Raw genomic sequence first — 16,834 nt, 5'->3', positions numbered from 1 at the left:
CCTGGACACTGCCAGCTCTGCCATCCTGGGACCATGAGCATTCACCATGTTGTTCTTACTCACGCTTCCCTGTGCCTGTCACCCTGTGGGAGTGGACGGCAGGCGTCCCTGTCCTGCTTCGAGCTGGAAGTCATGTCTTACCTACTGCTTCGTGTTTTTTTCTGTTAATTGTTGTGATTCAGTTGCTGCTGAGAACAAATGTGAAAGAAACGCTGCAGAACCTGCTCATTGCATCTTTTCATTTTTAATTAAATAAGTCAAGTAAGCCATCAGGAGATGGGTTCACATTCCATTCCGCGAAGCAGACCCTGAGCGCCAGTGACCACCAGCTGTCTGAAGGGCAGCCCCAGCCTTTCCAGAAGATGGCAGGTTGTCTGTGGCCACAGCAAGGACACCTGGGACAATGACGGCAAAGGGGCTGGGAACAATGTGGGGTGGCTCCAGAGGTGGAGCAGGATGTACTACACAAGCACATGGGAACATGCCAACATACGGGGCCCAAGTTTTGGCAAAAAAGACAAGAGTTTGTTGGATCCCGGAAGGAAGAGGGGAGTCGAGCAAAATGGGCCTGGAATATACAGATAAGATGGAGACTTCACAGGTGCCCAGTTCCAGCCCAAGAACTGGAGAGGCTACACAAGTCACTTATTCCTCCAATAAATGGGTCTACAACATGAGCTAGGCCGTGAGGGTGGTGCCATGTCTGTAATCTTGGAAAGACAAATAGGCGTTTGTCCTCCACGTGGTCATGGGATGCCGGAGGACATGTGGTCAAAAGGCCTTAGCTTGCAAGATGAAGTTGCCAATTCTGCCTCGTGCTTTTGAGGTAAAGAGTAGCTTCCACTATTTCTGAAACTGGGTAGTCGAGAGAGGATGTGGCGGCATTCAGGAAACCCTGGGCCTTCTACCTTCCGTCCAGCTGGACCGCATCTCAAGGACCTTCACAAACAAACCCACCCTCTCGGGGCTCCTGATTCCTGTAGATGCTCCTTTGTCCAGTTTGTGTGGATCAGTAAGACCCCCTGGCTTCTTTAGGCATCTGTTCTCCACTGCCACACCCCCTCGAGAATGTGTCCAGCTTGTCTTCTGCTCCGGTCCTTCAAAATCCAGGCCCTCTCATGGGACAGTACCCTAAAATAGGCTTGGAAGAGACTGTTGGGGTTTGGATCAGACTTCTGATGCTTCTATTTCCTTTCCTATCACTCAGACCACACCCACCCTCTGGGACAGGGATCCTGTCATCTCTTCTGGAGCTCCTTCCATGGTTGACAGACAGCAGAGATAGTGGGAAAAGATGCCATTGTGGTGGGCTTCCTGGGTACCCTCTGCTCTTTGGGGTGTGGGCGGTAGCTGTCCCATTACACTGTAGGACCACCTTCCGTCTCCCTGCTCTGGACCGAAGACCCCAAATGTATGACTCTAGCCATGTCCAGAGTGGGAAGCCGATAGTTAACCCCACAGTCCGTCCCCCAAACCAGAAGTGTTCCCGTGGCATCAGTGTCCAGGCCACACCACCCACTAGAGTTGTATCAGATTCCTGGGCAAAGGCACTCAACACAGTAGCAATGGTCCTCATGTGGCATCTTCAAATCTCTAAGAGAAAAACCAAGGAACCTCCTTAATCAGTACCTTGGGGCCGCCATATGCTGGCACGCTGGTTTATTCCCCTTGTGCCTTCAGAACTGTCTTCAGGTGTCCTTGTGTGTACAGGGTGTGGGTGGTTTCTATTGTTGTTAATATTATTATTTGTCTGAGTTGATTTGGGTTTAGCTTTGAGTCCCTGCAAATAATATTTTCTGTTTCTTCTTTTCACATAATAAATAAATTAAGTCAACTTGCAGTGTACACATTGTCAATGTCCTGAGAATCCTAAAGGTCCGTTCTTGGTACTGTCTTCAGAAAGCTGAGATGGAGGCCTTAGCCTTGTGGTAGGAGGAAGGAAAAGTCTGCTGTCCAACCAGGAGGACCCCTAGGAAGAGTCCCCACATACAGGTGTCCCTCCCCACCACCCATTCAAGGAACAGAATGGTTGCTGGGAAGAACGGCTGGCCCTCTTGGGCCTGCCAGAAACCTGGCTCCACGGAGCCCGGTGATTAAGTTTCCAGAGCTGGTGTCCCTTTGGACTCCAAATAAGAGCCAGCTCCCTACCCAACTTGTTCTGGACCATCAAATCTAAAGCAGAGGGAAAAAAAAAATTAAAAACTAAATCAAAGGGCCGCTCAAATGACAGAAGTCCATGGTGCTGGGGACTCAGCAGCTCAAAGAGGTGGATTATAATGAGTTCCACGAGATTGTCAGTGTCCTCACCTTCACACAGCAGCTTCCTGCCAGGTCACTCTGCCCTTCCCCAAGGCAGCTCCAGCTGGACTCTGATGCTGTGCTTTTCTGGCAACCTGGCTGCGTTACTCACACCAACTCGGCCCTTAGGTTTAACAGCGGCTGTGTCTAAGGAGAGGCCGTCCAGGAAGTCTGGAAGAGCAGGGCTGCCCTCGTGAACCGCTGCAGCTTCCGCAAGCTCCGAGGCTCTCCTAGCTTCTGCTCCTGGGTTTTGGAGTGGGAGTGGGGCAGGGTTTTTGCTTTGACGGCACTAGCTTCTCCATTATGAGTCCTTGTCCCCCTAGGGAAACATGTTAGAACTTGGGATAAGATCTGGCCTCATTCCACACTGCCCTGGATACCAGCAAGAACACTGGCGGCTTCTGAGATTTGTTCTATGTAGGGTTCACACAGAAAAGCCCATGAGGGCTGCCGTGTGGCCACCTAGTCTCCAGTCCTCCTGAGGAAGGCACCCTCTGCCCAGAGATATGTGTTCCCTGATGGTTTTTCCAGCCACTCCCAAAAGGCCCTTAAGTCCAGACAGCTTCTCAGCAGCAAAAACAAAACCAAAAACGGCCACAAAACAAGAAAGACACCACCAAGCCATAAATAACTTAAAAAGCCCGAAGTAAAACACCCAGCCCATCCTGAGTTGAGCAAGACTCTTCTCAGAACCCTAAAGGAGGAATTCCTTTAGCACTAGCTGTAACCAAGGCAACCAGCTGGCTGACCTCCCTCCGCCCAGGGAGCAGGCAGGCTTCTCAGGGGAGGCGTATGTCCTGATGGGACTTCTCCCCCCAGAGCACTCCCAACTCCTCGGCCCTGCTCCAGATGAGGCCTGGCTGGAAATGGCAGGAACTATCAGTTGTCTTTTGTCTCCAGGGACCAAAGTTGCTTCTGCCAGTCAAGCCCAAGGCAGCCTTCAAATATGGACATGTTCCCAGGGAGCCAGGCAAGAGCTGGGGCTTTGGGCTGCAGTCACATGAGAACCAGCGGCGTCATCTCAAAATGTCTTGCCTGCCAGCCGTAGGACTTGGACAGGGCAGAGGAGGTAGGCACGAGTCTCCCAGGCAGGCAGGGGTGGCGGGCTTGGCAGTTCTTGGTCCATGGTTCAATCCTCTTCCTGGTCAGGGAATGATCATTGCCCTAGAACATGTTTCCTTCCCGGGTCCCTCCAAATAATCCTAAAAATGTCATTAAAGTGTTCTCTTTAGATACAACACAGAAGAATTCTGTGGGCATAAAGGAATGGGGAAACTTTTCCGTACACACACGTGTGGACTTGTTTTATGATGGTTTTCTGTCTTGCATGGTGCGCAGGTATGTGTGCGCCTCGTAGTCCTGTGCAGGGCTGACATTCATGAGGAACCAGCACTGCTTACTGTTTATTAAAATATGGAATCATTTTGTACTGGCTGGTAAACTGCCACGGTCACTTGATGAGCTTCAAATGCCCAGCCCCTGGGCTCTTCTATTCCCTCCCCAAGGACTCACCCAGATTCCAGGCTTCCCCACAATCCAGAAAGGAAAGGGTTAACACTGAGTGTGTAACAGGAGGTCTGAGCAACTGGTCAGGCCCATGCCCCTGCTGGTTGTTAAATCTTTGGCCCCTGGCCCAAAGAGCTTCCAGGCCCTAATGTGTTTCTCCTGTATGTTTCTGTGTGTGTGGGAGAGAGGAGGGCAGGGGACCTGTCTATACCCTGGGTCTGCTAAGGAGATTGCAGACCCTCGAGGGGAAGGTACTGTCCTGTTCCCAGCAGGAGACCCCAGGGCCCTGGGGTTGAGCAAACTGGCTGGCTGGGGGCCTACAGCTACAGCAGGGGCTGCCTGCTTCCAGGGCAGCTTTCCATTACCCTTTGCCAGGGATGCGTCTCCCCGCTGACCTGGGTGTGAGGAAGGCGGGCAGACCTTTCAAGAGGAGGGGTACATGGGGCACAAGTCTCCCTACGTGACCCAGAAGGTGCCCCGCTCCTCCAGCAGGCTGACGGAGCGGTTGGTGAGGGAGGCAGCATCCCGGGCCAGCTTGTACCCGAAGAGGTGCATGGCGGGGCCGCAGGCGGCCTGCACCACCTGGGCCAGCTTGAAGGGTATGCTGAACCGCCATTTCTCGAACTGCTCCGAGGAGTTCTTCCGTGTGGAGTAGATGCCGTTGCCATCAAGGGCCGCCTGGGTGTTCTTCTGGATCCAGTCCTCCACCTGCGGGGTCAGCGGGATGCCGGCGAAGCGGTACATCTCGCGGGCCTTCTGCAGCGGCTGTTGCGCCACGTCCTCGTAGCGCACCAGCATGTAGCGTCCCCGCAGCCAGGCGGGCTGCCGCAGGCCCAGCTCCGCAGACAGGCGGATGCTCTCGCAGTTGCCCCGCAGCCGCTGTACCTCCTCCTCTTTCAGCCGGTCCTGTCCCTCGGCGAGCCACTTCTTCCAGGTCTCGTACTTGCCTGCAAAAGCCACCATGCGGGAGGCCAGCACGGCCCGCGGATCGCGCACCAGTTGGATGACGCGCAGGTCCAGCCGGGGGTCTTCAGCCAGCGGCTGCAGGAACTCCAGCTGCCGGATGCGGACCGCCTTGAGGGCCATGTGCTCCTTGCGGCGGCAGGCCTCTGCGGCCAGCGTCACGTTGAGGGGCCCACAGCGGCGGTTCTTGCAGTGGTACTTCTCAAAGACCTTCTTGACAAAGGGTGTGCAGACCGGGTCTTCACAGAGCGAGCGGCTGGAGCCCCGGCGGAACATGAACTGCGTCAGGTGGTCCTCGGGTAGGGGGCTGATGAAGTGTTCCAAGACGTACAGGTCGCACAGGAAGAGCTGCTTCAGCACGTCGCGGTAGACCAGGGCCGAGCCTGCGGCGTTGGCACCTCCGGGCTCGAAGGACACGGTGCGCTCGATGTGCCACAGCGGCTCGAAGAGGTAGAAGATGTTGCCCTGCTGGTTGAAGAACTCGCCCACGAAGGAGGAGCCGGTGCGGGTGGTGGCCATGAGGAGCACGTGGCGACGGTGCCCGGCCCTGGCAGGCTGGGATGGCTCTGCCTCCTGCTCCCCAACTGCCTCGGCCGCTGAACCCACGCCCAGCTGCAGGCTGAGGTTGTGCAGGCGGCCCTGCAGCTGCGAGAAGGCTGAGTCGAGCTCACTCAGGGACATGAGGGACGCGTTCTCGGCCAAGACCAGGGCCGGGTCGGTGCTGTTGGCATCTGCCAGGGATTGGGGGATCTGCTTCAGCTTGTCCGAGACTCTGTTGAGATCACAGGGGGAACAGGGTCAGTGCCTGATTTGGGGGAGGGTGAGTCCCCTGTGCTACTCTAGGCAGCCTTCCCACGTCCTAACCAATAAATAGCCTGTCTTAGCAGGCTCTCCCCAGAAGCAGATTTTGAGGCACAGATTTGAGTGTAAGAAGTTTATCTGGGACAGGGCCAGAGAAGAACTGAGGCAGGGGAGGAGATGTCTGTGAAGGGTGTGCTGCCATGGAGCAGGATACCCCATGCAAATATGAGGTTCCGTCTGACCAGGGAGCTCTGAGACATGTACTTCCTGGTACTTCTGGCTTGCCAGTGTGCAGGTGGCCAGGTATAGTTTTTTAGTAGGACAGGTAAGCATGAATTGGAACCATCCATAATGAGCGACCCAGGAGGGGCACTGCTGGTGTGTGCTACATGGCCCAGTCCTTACCCTGTCCATCTGCTCTGCAGTTTTCATGCAGGGCTTGTGCCTGGAGGGGAACAGGTCCCAGAAAGCCTTGTGTGTCTAGCAGGCCCTCTGCACACAGTAATGCTCTACCAACTTGGGGCGGGCATGGGATTCCCAGAGGAGCCTGTTTAAGGGACCCTTCTCTGGAGTTGAGCAGTACACAATCTGGCAGCCCTACCAGAGTATCCACACCAGGACCCTGCCTTCCCATGAGCTCAGCCTGACCCATAATACCAAGGTTTCACAGGGGCTGTGCTGCTAATGTGAGCTATCATCTAGGCCTGGGAATCAATTAGTAATAATACGTAGTCACAGCCGGCAAATACCAGACATGGACCATGTGCCAGGCTGAGAGCCAAATGCTTACACGTTTCCTCATTTACTTTTTTCCAATGAGGCAGGTCCCAGTCACATTTTACAGAAGGATTCCAAGACTCAGAAAAGTGAAATATCTCACTTTCGCTCTCACCGCTGGGAAGCGCCTTCATGGGCATGCCAACCCAGCTGCCTGAGTCCAGAGCCCAGATCGCACTACTATGCCTGGGACTCTGCCTGGACCACAGGAGGGGCCTGGTGATCACATGTTGGAGGGATGCACTTGCAGGTTCCCAAAGAGTCCTCCCGTCACCTGTCCTCAGCCGTCCCACCTTGAGAAAGGAGACTTGCCCTTGATCATATCCCTCACCTTGATATGATTTTATTTTCCTTTTCAATGAAGACAAAAACCACCACCACAAAAGCCAGGAAAAGGGCATATTTGCTCCTCATCCTCAGGCTCTGCACGAAGTCCCGGCAGTCCTGGGGCAAAGTGCGTCCTTTCTCCATGGGGGCAGGCTGGCCGCAGGTACTCAGCTCAGGGGCAGCACTCAGGACCTGGCTGGTGGTCTTCAGGTGGGGAACACCCTTGTCCTGTGGAGAGACAGGTGGCCAGGACTCAGAGGATGCTTCTCCATCAGACTTGAGGATCCTGGTCCTGCCAAGCAGACTCACTCTTGAACCCCAGACTCACTCTTTTTTTAAAAAAAATTCTTTTTTTTTTTTCAGACCCACTCTTTAAACAGACTATACCTCAGGAGACTTAAGGAGTCTTTTACAGGTCATTGAAAATGCTAGTAAGTGGGGATAGGAACGTGGCTCCAGGGCCCTGGTTTCAATCACCAGTACCAAAAAAAAAAAAAAAGAAAGAAACAAAAAGAAAAGCTAACAAGCCCATTCATCCACCCCACCCCTCTCAGCTTCTCCCTTGATCTCACGGGTCAAAGGCATGTACAGCCACCTACAGTATAAGATATTTATTTAGATAAAGGACAGGCTGGCTATGCAATGGGGGTCCTATAAGATTATAATGGAGCCAAAATATCCCTATTGCTGAGTGACGTTGTAGCTGTGGTTGGTGATGTGGATGCATCACTCAGGTATGTGTGTTGATGCAAGCTGTGCTATGCATGCCATTATGTATGCTACATCACACTTGATAATGAATAGTCATGCAATCGTATTCCACTATACAATACTTTTAAATCATCATTTTAGAGTGTACTCCAATTATTAAAAAAAAAAAAAGTTAATTTTCAGACAGTATGCTCTGGGCACTGTGGCACATGCCTCTAATCCCAATGACTCAGGAGGCTGAGGCAGAAGGATTGCAAATTCAGTGTCAGCCTTGGCAGCGTATTGATACTGTTTCAAAAAAAGGGGGGGGGGCTGGGGATGTAACTTAGTAGCAATGTGTCCCTGGGCTCAATCCTTAGTGTGTGGAGGCGGGAAGCACAGTGTGCCCTGCTACATGGGCAGTCGCCTCACATCTCATTTTTACCAGATCTCTGGATTGCATCAAGAGGCAGCTGGGAATATAACTCAGGGGCAGAGTGCCCGTCTGGCACACACAGGCTCTGGGCTTGATTCTTAGTTCACATGCATGTGCACATGTACACACATGCACACACATACAGGTCAAGTTCAGTGTTATGGTTTGGTCTGGAATGTCCCCTAAAGGCTCACATGTTGAGGGCTTGGTCCCTGATGCACCAGTATTCAGAGGTGACACTTTAGGGGGTGACTGGATTACAGGGGCTCTGACCTCATCAACAGATTGATCCGTTGATCAGTTTATAGCTGATGGCATTTTGGGAGTGATGGAAACTGGAGGTGGGTCATGGGGGGGTTGCCCTAAACGGATAAGTCTTGTCCCCAGTCCCTTTCTTCCTCTCTCCTTCCCAGCCACCACGAGGTGAGTGGCTTTGCTCTCTCCACTTTCCACCATAGTACTCTGCCCCACCACAGGCCCAGAAACAATGAAGCTGGCTGACCTTGGACTGAGACCTCTGAAATCAGGAGCCAAAATAAATCTTTTCTCCTTTAAGTTGTTCTTCTCAGGCATTTTGTCACAGCATTGAAAGGCTGACTAACACACTGACGCTTGCCATCTGGTTTGTGTAAGTACACCCTAGGATGTTCACACAACGAAATCACCTGGTAGCATAAATCTCAGAACATATCCCCACCTTTAGGTGACACATGATTGCATATGGAAGAGATCGTTACTCACAGTACAAATGTTTACAATGGCAAAGGATTAGAAATGCCTGAATAAAAATGGGGGGTATGCTTGCACTGGTTTATTATGTGGCCACAAAGAATAGTGATGTGGATTTGTAAATGTTGAGGTGATGAACCCACAAAATATATTTAAAGAACAAAGGAAGGTGCAGACACAGTGTTTATGTAGGAGATGTAGGTCAGGGTTATTCCAGCTGAGCACTGTTGATATTTGGGGCTAGATAATGCTTTGTCATGGTGGGTGGTCCTGTGCATTGTGGGATGCCTAATAGCACCCTCGGCCTCCAACTGCCAGATGCCAGTAGCACAGCCCTATTCAGTTGTGTCAATCAAAATGTCTCAAGGCATTGTCATATGTTCCCTGAGGCGAGGAGGTATAAACATTCCAAATGAGACCCTCTGATGCCTCAGGACTCCATTTGAGAAAGAAAATAGAAGTTGGAGTCTGGAGATGCTGGATGCAGGGATGGCTACACCAGGGGGGTGGCACCTTCCAGACAGAAAATCTGTTTGGGGAAAGCAGTGAGGCTCATGGGAACTGACCGTGTCTCCCATGTCCAGGTCTTCAAGCCTCTTGGTGCCCAGGGACCCCATTATAGCACACATGATAGGGCTTTCCTGCCCCGTCTCCCCTTTCCAGGTCGCAAGCTTCCTGAAGGCAGGACCTCTGGGCCTGAGTGTGTAGGACAATCAGTGGGTCACATTCCCCACCAGCCTGCTGAGCCTGTGTTGAGGCTGCCTGTCCCCTTGAGAAGGCCAGACTCAGGACCACGTCTGCGGGGAGCAGTGTGCTGACATCCCGACGTTCTGCTTCTCAGCTCTCGAGTGAGGGTTGCCTGCATGGGCTGATGTGGGGGAAGCAGAAGGAGCTGGCATCAGAAGTCCTGGGGCTGGGCTGGGGCTCAGTGCTAGAGCACTTGCCAGCATGCGCGAAGCTCTGGGTTCGACCCCCAGTACTGCAAACAACCGCACAGAAGTGCCGGGTTCTAGTCTTTCCTGACTCTACCATATTGTGCAACCTCGTATAAGTGTCTTAATGTCTCTGGGCCTCAGTCTCTTCCCCTGTAAAGGGCAGCCCCTACTGCATACGGTTTCTGTGAGGAACACTCTGGTGCCTAGTGAGTGTTCATTAAATAGGAGAGGGAAGGAAAGGTAGGGTGGGGTGGGAGGAAGGGCCTCGCTTTGGGTCTAGTATCTTTGGCAAGACTTAGGAGTCAGGTTGCCCTTCTCCCCTCCCTTCCAGAGACTTTCTATTTTTGAGTTGTGGTAACAGCCTCTTCACCCCAGAACAATACTGGGTTCCTAAGATCTTTCATAGCATTGCCCTAAAAGGAAGTGGCAAGTCTGAAAATTCTGGCCTGCGGCATGAGGCAGGCTGGTGGCCCCTGGCAGGCTGCCCCTCTGCTTAGCTTTGGGAGTCCAAGGGGCAGAAGGTTGGGGAGGAGGGTTACAGGATGCAGGAGGTCTCCAGAGCCAGAAGGTGGGAGAGACACAGGTGCCAAGTGGTCACAGGTCATGAGGGAAGGGGACAGGACCCAGATTAGGATCTCTTGGCAAAGGCCTAGGCAGAACTTGCCCACAGGAGGCCCTCTGCAAGAAGTGGGCAGGGGTATTCATGACATTGAAGGAAACTTTGTCCACCTCCCTCCCAGTCTCTTGGTGCAAGGGCTAGTCCTGCATCCCCTGCTTGGCTCACAGGAAGAACTGAAAAGTCTCTCCCTCTTCCTCCTGGCAGATGCCCCTCCTCGCCCCTCATACCCTACAGTTTTCATCTCCTCAGTGGCCCCAGCAAGGACATGACAGCTGAAGGGAGAGGTGGCATCCCCTGCCAGGGTACCAGTGGGCACCACACTTGCACAGTGCCAGGGCTAGTGGTGAAGAACACTGGGACACATGCCGGCCCAGCTCTGCCTGGGTACAGCAGGCAGTGGGACAGTTCTCTGGGCCCAGCTGGACCCTGTGCTCTGCATGTAGGCAGCAAATACCAAAGACAGGAAGAGAAGCCCAAGTGCTGAGTTCTCTCATGGAAACTATCATCCGGTGGGTGTGCACTGTGTACCAGGTCCTGGAAGATGCCAGGGGTCCCTTGAGGGAGCAGTGTCCAGCCCGGCCCTCCAGGAGCCAGAAGTTGCCTGGGAAATATTCTCACTCACCACCTATAACTGACACCTTCTCACGTCCCCTCCTGTCCCTCACCTCTCAGCCCTCATGCATGGGCCCCTCTTCTCTGACTCTGTGCTCTCCCTAGGCAATGGCAGCCCCCACCTTACCCCAGGCGATCCCACTCATCTTCCCTCCTCCTCTGTCAGCATGGTTCTATCTTTCCACTCAATCCTCACCCACCTTCCTCTCCCTCTCTTCCCTCCTCATCACACAGCACCTGACCACAGCCATGTAGACACCTGCTCCTCTGCCTCACAGAAGTTTCTCGAATGTCCAGCCCCATACTGCATCACTCAGAGTAGAACACAGGCCCTCCAGGCCCCCAGATGGAGTCTGCCCACCTCTCCTCACTCCCAGCTCTCGGCTCGCCCTGCCCACCACAGGCCCTGCCTGCCACTCCCCACCTGGGACTCTGCATACCTGGATGCTGCACTGGAAGCTCTTCTAGACCTTCTCTGGCAGGATCCTAACCTTCAGGACTCACTCAGCTCCAATGCCCCTTCCTTCAAGTCCTTCCCCAGAGACTGGCCTAATGTCAACCACCACCCCTCACTTTCCCTCTCCACATCCTTGTTTGTTTTCCTGGATGGAAATGTGGTTCTTGGTCGCCTCTTTCACCCATGGGAATGTCAGCCCACAGAGGACAGCATCACTGTCCACCCCACCTTTGTGTTCCCAGGGCTGGGAACTGTGCTCCACACAGAGGGGGTGCTCATGAATGAACGAACAAAGGAAAGCCCTTCCCAAAGCACTCAGAGCAAGACTTAAACTCAGAGCTTAATCGCTCTGGTTTGGTGGAAAAGAAGAGGGAGATGGAATGGCAGTTGCTGCACAGGTGAGGGAACCCAGTGCCACACCCTGAGCATACGCCGGGGCCTGCGCTGGGCACCTGTGCCGGGAACATGCCGTGGGTGTATACGGGGGTGTGTGCCACGGGCCGGCGGGAGGTGACACCGAGGGCTTCACACGCACGTCTCTCCAGTGCTCCTATCAACCCAGGGCCTTCGGTTGGAGGCTTGGGTAGCTGTGTGCTAGTGAGGAGGAGGAGGCTGGAGAAGAGCTAAGCAAAGGGAAGTGAGGGGAAGTAGTAGAAAGGAGGCCGGGAGCCAGGCCCAGGCCCCAGCAAGCCGAGCCTTCCCTGCGCTCCCCTGGGGTGCTCCTGCTCAGGCCTCCCTCATGACTTGGCAAGGCGCCTTGCTGGAGGAGCTTTCTCCTTGGATGGCCTCCAGCCAGGCCCTTCCACCGCGGCCCCAAATGGACTGCAGCCCAGCCCTGCCTCCCCTGGGGAAGCTGGGGTCCCAGCAAGGAGGCTGGGAATGGAACTCTGATAAGAGACTGGGCCTTGCCAGACATTGCATCAGGCGAGAGACTCCACTCCCCTGGCTCACTGGCCGCTGGCTCGCAGGGGCCAAGAGCGCAGCAAGCCTTTCCCTGTGGGAGGAGGAGCTGGTGCAAGAGGAGTGGGCAGGAGGGCAGCAAGAGCCGGGAGGAGGCGGCTCCCAGGGCAGACTGGGAGCGGCGAAGCCCACCCTGGGAAAGCGCTGGGCCCACCCACAGTGCCAGGAGGCTGCCCCTGCTGTGCCACCCAACACCTGGGTGGGGGCTCCTGTGTGGTCCGGAATCCCTGGAGAGTGGAGAGGGGACGAAAGGCAGAGTGGGGAAGTCCCCAGGCCACTGGCACATTAGTGCAGACAGATGGAGCACAGGCCGTGGCTTGTGTACCTGGTGCCTGTCAGGCTAGGTTCTGTCTCACACAGGGAGACAGAGATGGCTGGGGAAGGCCACGGCTCCTTGGTTTGGATGGAGCTGTTGAGTGGCCCGTGAATGGAATGAAAGGAAGATGTGAGTGAAGACCTGGTGGCATCTGAGCACCCCGCGGGCTACCGTTCCCTCTCCCAAGAATGAACCCATCCCCAAACTTCCTCGTATCCACCTCCAGCAGAGACAGACAGAGCAGCAGCAGCTTCAGCTAAGGCGTGTGTCACCCGAGAGTCGGTGGACACTCACATGCCGTGGGCCAGAGCCCCGTGTGGGAGGGCTGCCGCAGGCCCCCAGGGAGCCAGCCCTGCCAGGACGGCTCTCAGCCCTATGGCGCCCTGGGAGGGTGTGGGGAGCACACTCTTTCCCCACCCCCACCGGACAGTCGCTTCCACAGCTGCATGAAGTGCAGAGACCCAGAGAACAGCTGCGGGCCCCCTCTCCATGAAGGCACATCCGGTGCCTCTCAAGCTAAGCCCCAGGCCCAGCTTCCTGTCCTTGTCCAGGCAGGGGCTGCCGGGCAGGCTGGTGTCCTCTACTGCATAGCAGGCAATCTGGGAAGGAGCCCACCAGCCTATACGGAGCTGACTTGGGTGTGGACCAAGGTTCATGGCCACCGATGTGCACCCAGCCCTGAAATTCCAACAAGTGTGAGAAGCAACTGGAATGTCTCACAGAGAGGGTGGGATGCCACGCAGGGGTTCAAAAGGCTGACGCGGAGCCTCAAAAATGTCACAGTAGGTGACAAATCTTTTCACTTCATACTCTTTCTTGTTGCTTGAATTTTTGACATCCCTGCACCTGTATCACTTTAACCATTTGAAAAACTTAATCTGGAGTTGCAGAAGAGGAACAGAAGATCATCTATCTCGGGATTGGTGTGTAAAATGCATGGGACACTGGGTGTGGGGATGCACCCCTGGGGTCTCAGTACTCGGGAGGCTGAGCAGGAGAAGCACTTGTGAGGGGCAGAGAGTTTCAGTTTTGCAAGATGAAAGGCGTCTGGAGATGGACGGTGGTGACGGCGGCATGACATGTGAATACACTTAGTGCCACCGAATCGTGCATATAAAGCGGTAAATTCTATGCTGTTTCCACCACTCCAAAAATAAACGAACAAACAATGATGCCGGTGGGCAGTGGGTAGGGAACCGAGGAACCTGGGAGGGCCACTGGTTCTTGCCTTGGACGGCATCCGTGTTCTCTACTGTGTTCGCAGCCCTTGGCACAGCGCCTGGCATATGGCAGGGCTCGATAAGCACCTGATGCAATGAATGCCGGGCGCACTGTCTGGAAGGGACAGAGGTCACCCTCCGTCCACAGAGTTAAGATTCTCTCCAGAGCTCGAGGCGCTCTTGGCTTCCTTGCTTTTACTTACTGTCTTTGAAACCCTGTGAACTGAAACCTGAGCATGTTTTTTCTCATCTGTGACAGGGGACACTGACAGCGTCTGCTGCGGGCCCAGTGGCCATGGGGAATTTGGCGAGACAAGGCCCAGGGAGTGCTTCACCCAAGTCCAGGACATGGGCACTGGTCCCACGCAGGAACCGTGGCCCTGATTCGGTGGTGAGTGGTGGAAAGGTGGGGGCGGTCTCAGATCCCCAGAACACCACAATGAGGGGCGGTACAGCCTGAGCTGACCACCAGCTGGAAATGTCCCTCAGGCAGACCACCACCCAGTCACACACTGAATGGCATTCGACCCTGGGCATCTCAGCTAGGGATAAACCTACTGCTTTTGCAGCCCGCTGTGGCCCTGAGGTGGCAGGGTGGCTACGGAGAGATGCAGGAAAACCCCAGCGGGACCTGTAAACAGCCTTCCCACAGCTGCCCTGAAGGCCAGGAAGGGTGGAGCAGGAGTGGTAGGACAGGAGCTGAGGATGACAGGCCCTGGCAGAGCCCCTTCTCGGCTGGACTGTTGGGAAGGTATGCCTGTGGGTGGTGGGTGCGAGGTCCTGACCCAGAGGCCTTAGAGCTGTTGTGCTGAGAGCAATCTGAAGGCCAGGGGATTTTGTTCCCAGGACAGATCACATGGCAGCAGCGGCTCAGGTCAGCAGCCTCAGGCAAAGCAGCTTGGCTTTCCAATTTTAGTTGTACCAAGCTGAGTGCCCCTCACCTGAAATGCTTGAGATCAGAAGTGCTTGGGATTTTTTTTTTTTTTTTTTAAACATTTGAATGTACAAGATCAGATCGGAGACAAGATCCAAGTCTAAACACAAAAGTTATTTCTGTTCCATATATACATAGCTTAAAGGTCATTTTATCCAATATTTTTAATATGCACGTGAGACTAGCATGGTGACTCCCATGCCACTCAGCCTGTGATCCCAGCCACTGGGGAGGGCAAGGAAGAAGAAACTTAGTGAGACCTTGTCTCAAAATCAAATAACAACAGCTGTGGATACAACTTAGTGGTAAAGTGCTCACACAGCATGCATGAGACCCTGGGTTTGATACCTAGCTCTCCACCCCAAAAAAAAGAATAAAAAAAAAATAACAATAATTTTGTTCATGAAACAAAGTTTCAGAGTATGGAATTTTCCATTTATGTCATGTCAGTGCTCAAAACGTTTCAGATTTGGGAACATTTCAGATTTTCAGATTAGGTATGCTCAGCCTGTATTTTCCTTCCACTGTTCAAGTCTGAAGGGATGTTTTCTTTTTGAGAAGTTCAAGAGAAATCTGTCCTGTGCACCACCCCATCAATCACAAAGAAACATGGCTCTCATCCTAAAATGGCAGAACGTTCGGACTGGGAAGGGCTTAGGACTTTTCTCATCCATGTTTCCTTACTTTTCACCTGTAGAAACTCAGGCTCAGAGAAGTGAAGTGCTTGACCAAAATTTTGGTGGTGACAAAACCGGAACCATATTCTAGGATCCTGTCTCACAAGTTAATGATCAGTGACCAGTGCTATCACCCAGATACTCATGGTTTCACTCACTCAGGGACCCTCAGCATAAATGGCTAATATAAGGCACATCTACTCCGCAGTCCTATGCCTGGAGCAGACATCACCAATCAATCATTGTCTTTTCAGCTGAGGCTGGATGAAACCTCATAAGCCCTTTCAATACAGGGCCAATTCATTAGAGCTGGCAAGGAAGACAAAACCCATTTGCCCTCCCAACCATAGAGGATCTCCTCTGGCTACAAAACCATCCTTTAGTTTGGCAATCTACTATATGACATCATGCTTAAACGCCAGCTCAAATGCCAACTCTCCTTCTACTTACATAAACCCTCCATTCAAGCACATGTTCCTTGTACATCCAGCCTGCAAGATTTTAATCCAGAAATCCCTTTGTGGCACAAACACCACAGGTCACATTAATGGTGAGTTTCAGAGTAATTAAATCATCAAAGTTTGCAAAAATTTTGCCTTCTGCAAAGAACCGCAGTGATGCAAGGTTCTCCTTATCCCTTCTGCACCTCTGTCCCTCGTGTGGCTTGTTTCATGAACCAGTGAGGAGGTGGAGCTAGAGTGAGCCTAGGAAACTGCAAAGAAAACTGCTGCCAATCCCCGCCACACCACAGCTGGCGCGGCTCTTGACGCGGCTAATTTTATATTATTACTCACATACCTTTATATGTTTTTATGAATAACAGCCAAAATGAAAAAAAAAAAAAAGTCATGAGGCTTCCCCACAAAAGGTTTTTGGGTTTGGGGAAATTTTGGGCAAGACACCGGGGTGTGTTTTGAGTGTGAACATAATCTGCCATGGGTATTACAGCAGAAAAAGATGAGAGAGCAACTGCTAAAGAAAGCATAGGAGTGCAAATTGGAACCATACACGCTGTCATTGTGTTCACGTATTTGACAAAGAACAAAATGTCCTAGAGTATTCTGTGTGGGTGCAGTTTTGGGGGAACTAACAGAGATATAGCCCTCATTGAGTACCCACATGTTCCTCCACATTGTCCGGCCTCTCCTGCAGTCCATGTGATTGGTTCTGGTCAGTGGGATGTGGGTGAAAGTGATGTAAGCCACTTCAAGGTCTGCTCCTTGAAATGATTCCACACATTCCTCAAGGGCTCTCTTCCCTGGCTGGCCACATGTTCCAAAAGTTTAGTTCCAAATGGAAGCAGCTGGATCCCTGATGCTGCTTGGAGAGCCACCCAGTCTGTATTAGATGTGATGTAAGAGAAAAGTAAGCCTTTGCTGTGTTATGCCATTGAGAATTGGGGTCTAATTGTTTCTGTAGCAGAGCCTGTCCTATCCTGACTAATACATAAAATTCTCCCATAATGCTGACAGGGGTATCTTTTTAAAGGCCATTTTGGCCTCAACTTTACAATTAAATATGCATACTCTTTGCTGTGGTCTGAATGTTTATGTTCCTCCAAAATCCTTAATTTGAAA

General features: G+C 52.9%; 1 protein-coding gene across 3 annotated transcripts in view; it reads right to left on the bottom strand.

Moving 5' to 3' along the window:
- Window positions 1-235: 235 nt before the first annotated feature.
- Chst3 (carbohydrate sulfotransferase 3) overlaps window positions 236-16,834 on the bottom strand; it is a 36,610-nt gene continuing 20,011 nt past the window's right edge. For all 3 annotated transcript variants that reach the window (XM_047554457.1, XM_047554454.1, XM_047554455.1), the window contains exons 2-3: window positions 6,677-6,900; window positions 236-5,539 (exon numbers count right to left, since the gene is read on the bottom strand). In XM_047554457.1, coding sequence (XP_047410413.1) covers window positions 4,261-5,539; window positions 6,677-6,816 — 1,419 coding nt within the window. In that variant the 5' untranslated portion in view covers window positions 6,817-6,900 and the 3' untranslated portion in view covers window positions 236-4,260. The remainder of the gene's footprint in view (window positions 5,540-6,676; window positions 6,901-16,834) is intronic.

This window comes from Sciurus carolinensis, chromosome 5 (assembly GCF_902686445.1).
Source record: "Sciurus carolinensis chromosome 5, mSciCar1.2, whole genome shotgun sequence".
Taxonomy (NCBI): Eukaryota; Metazoa; Chordata; class Mammalia; order Rodentia; family Sciuridae; genus Sciurus; species Sciurus carolinensis.
This window is presented reverse-complemented; position numbering and strand designations above follow the sequence as displayed.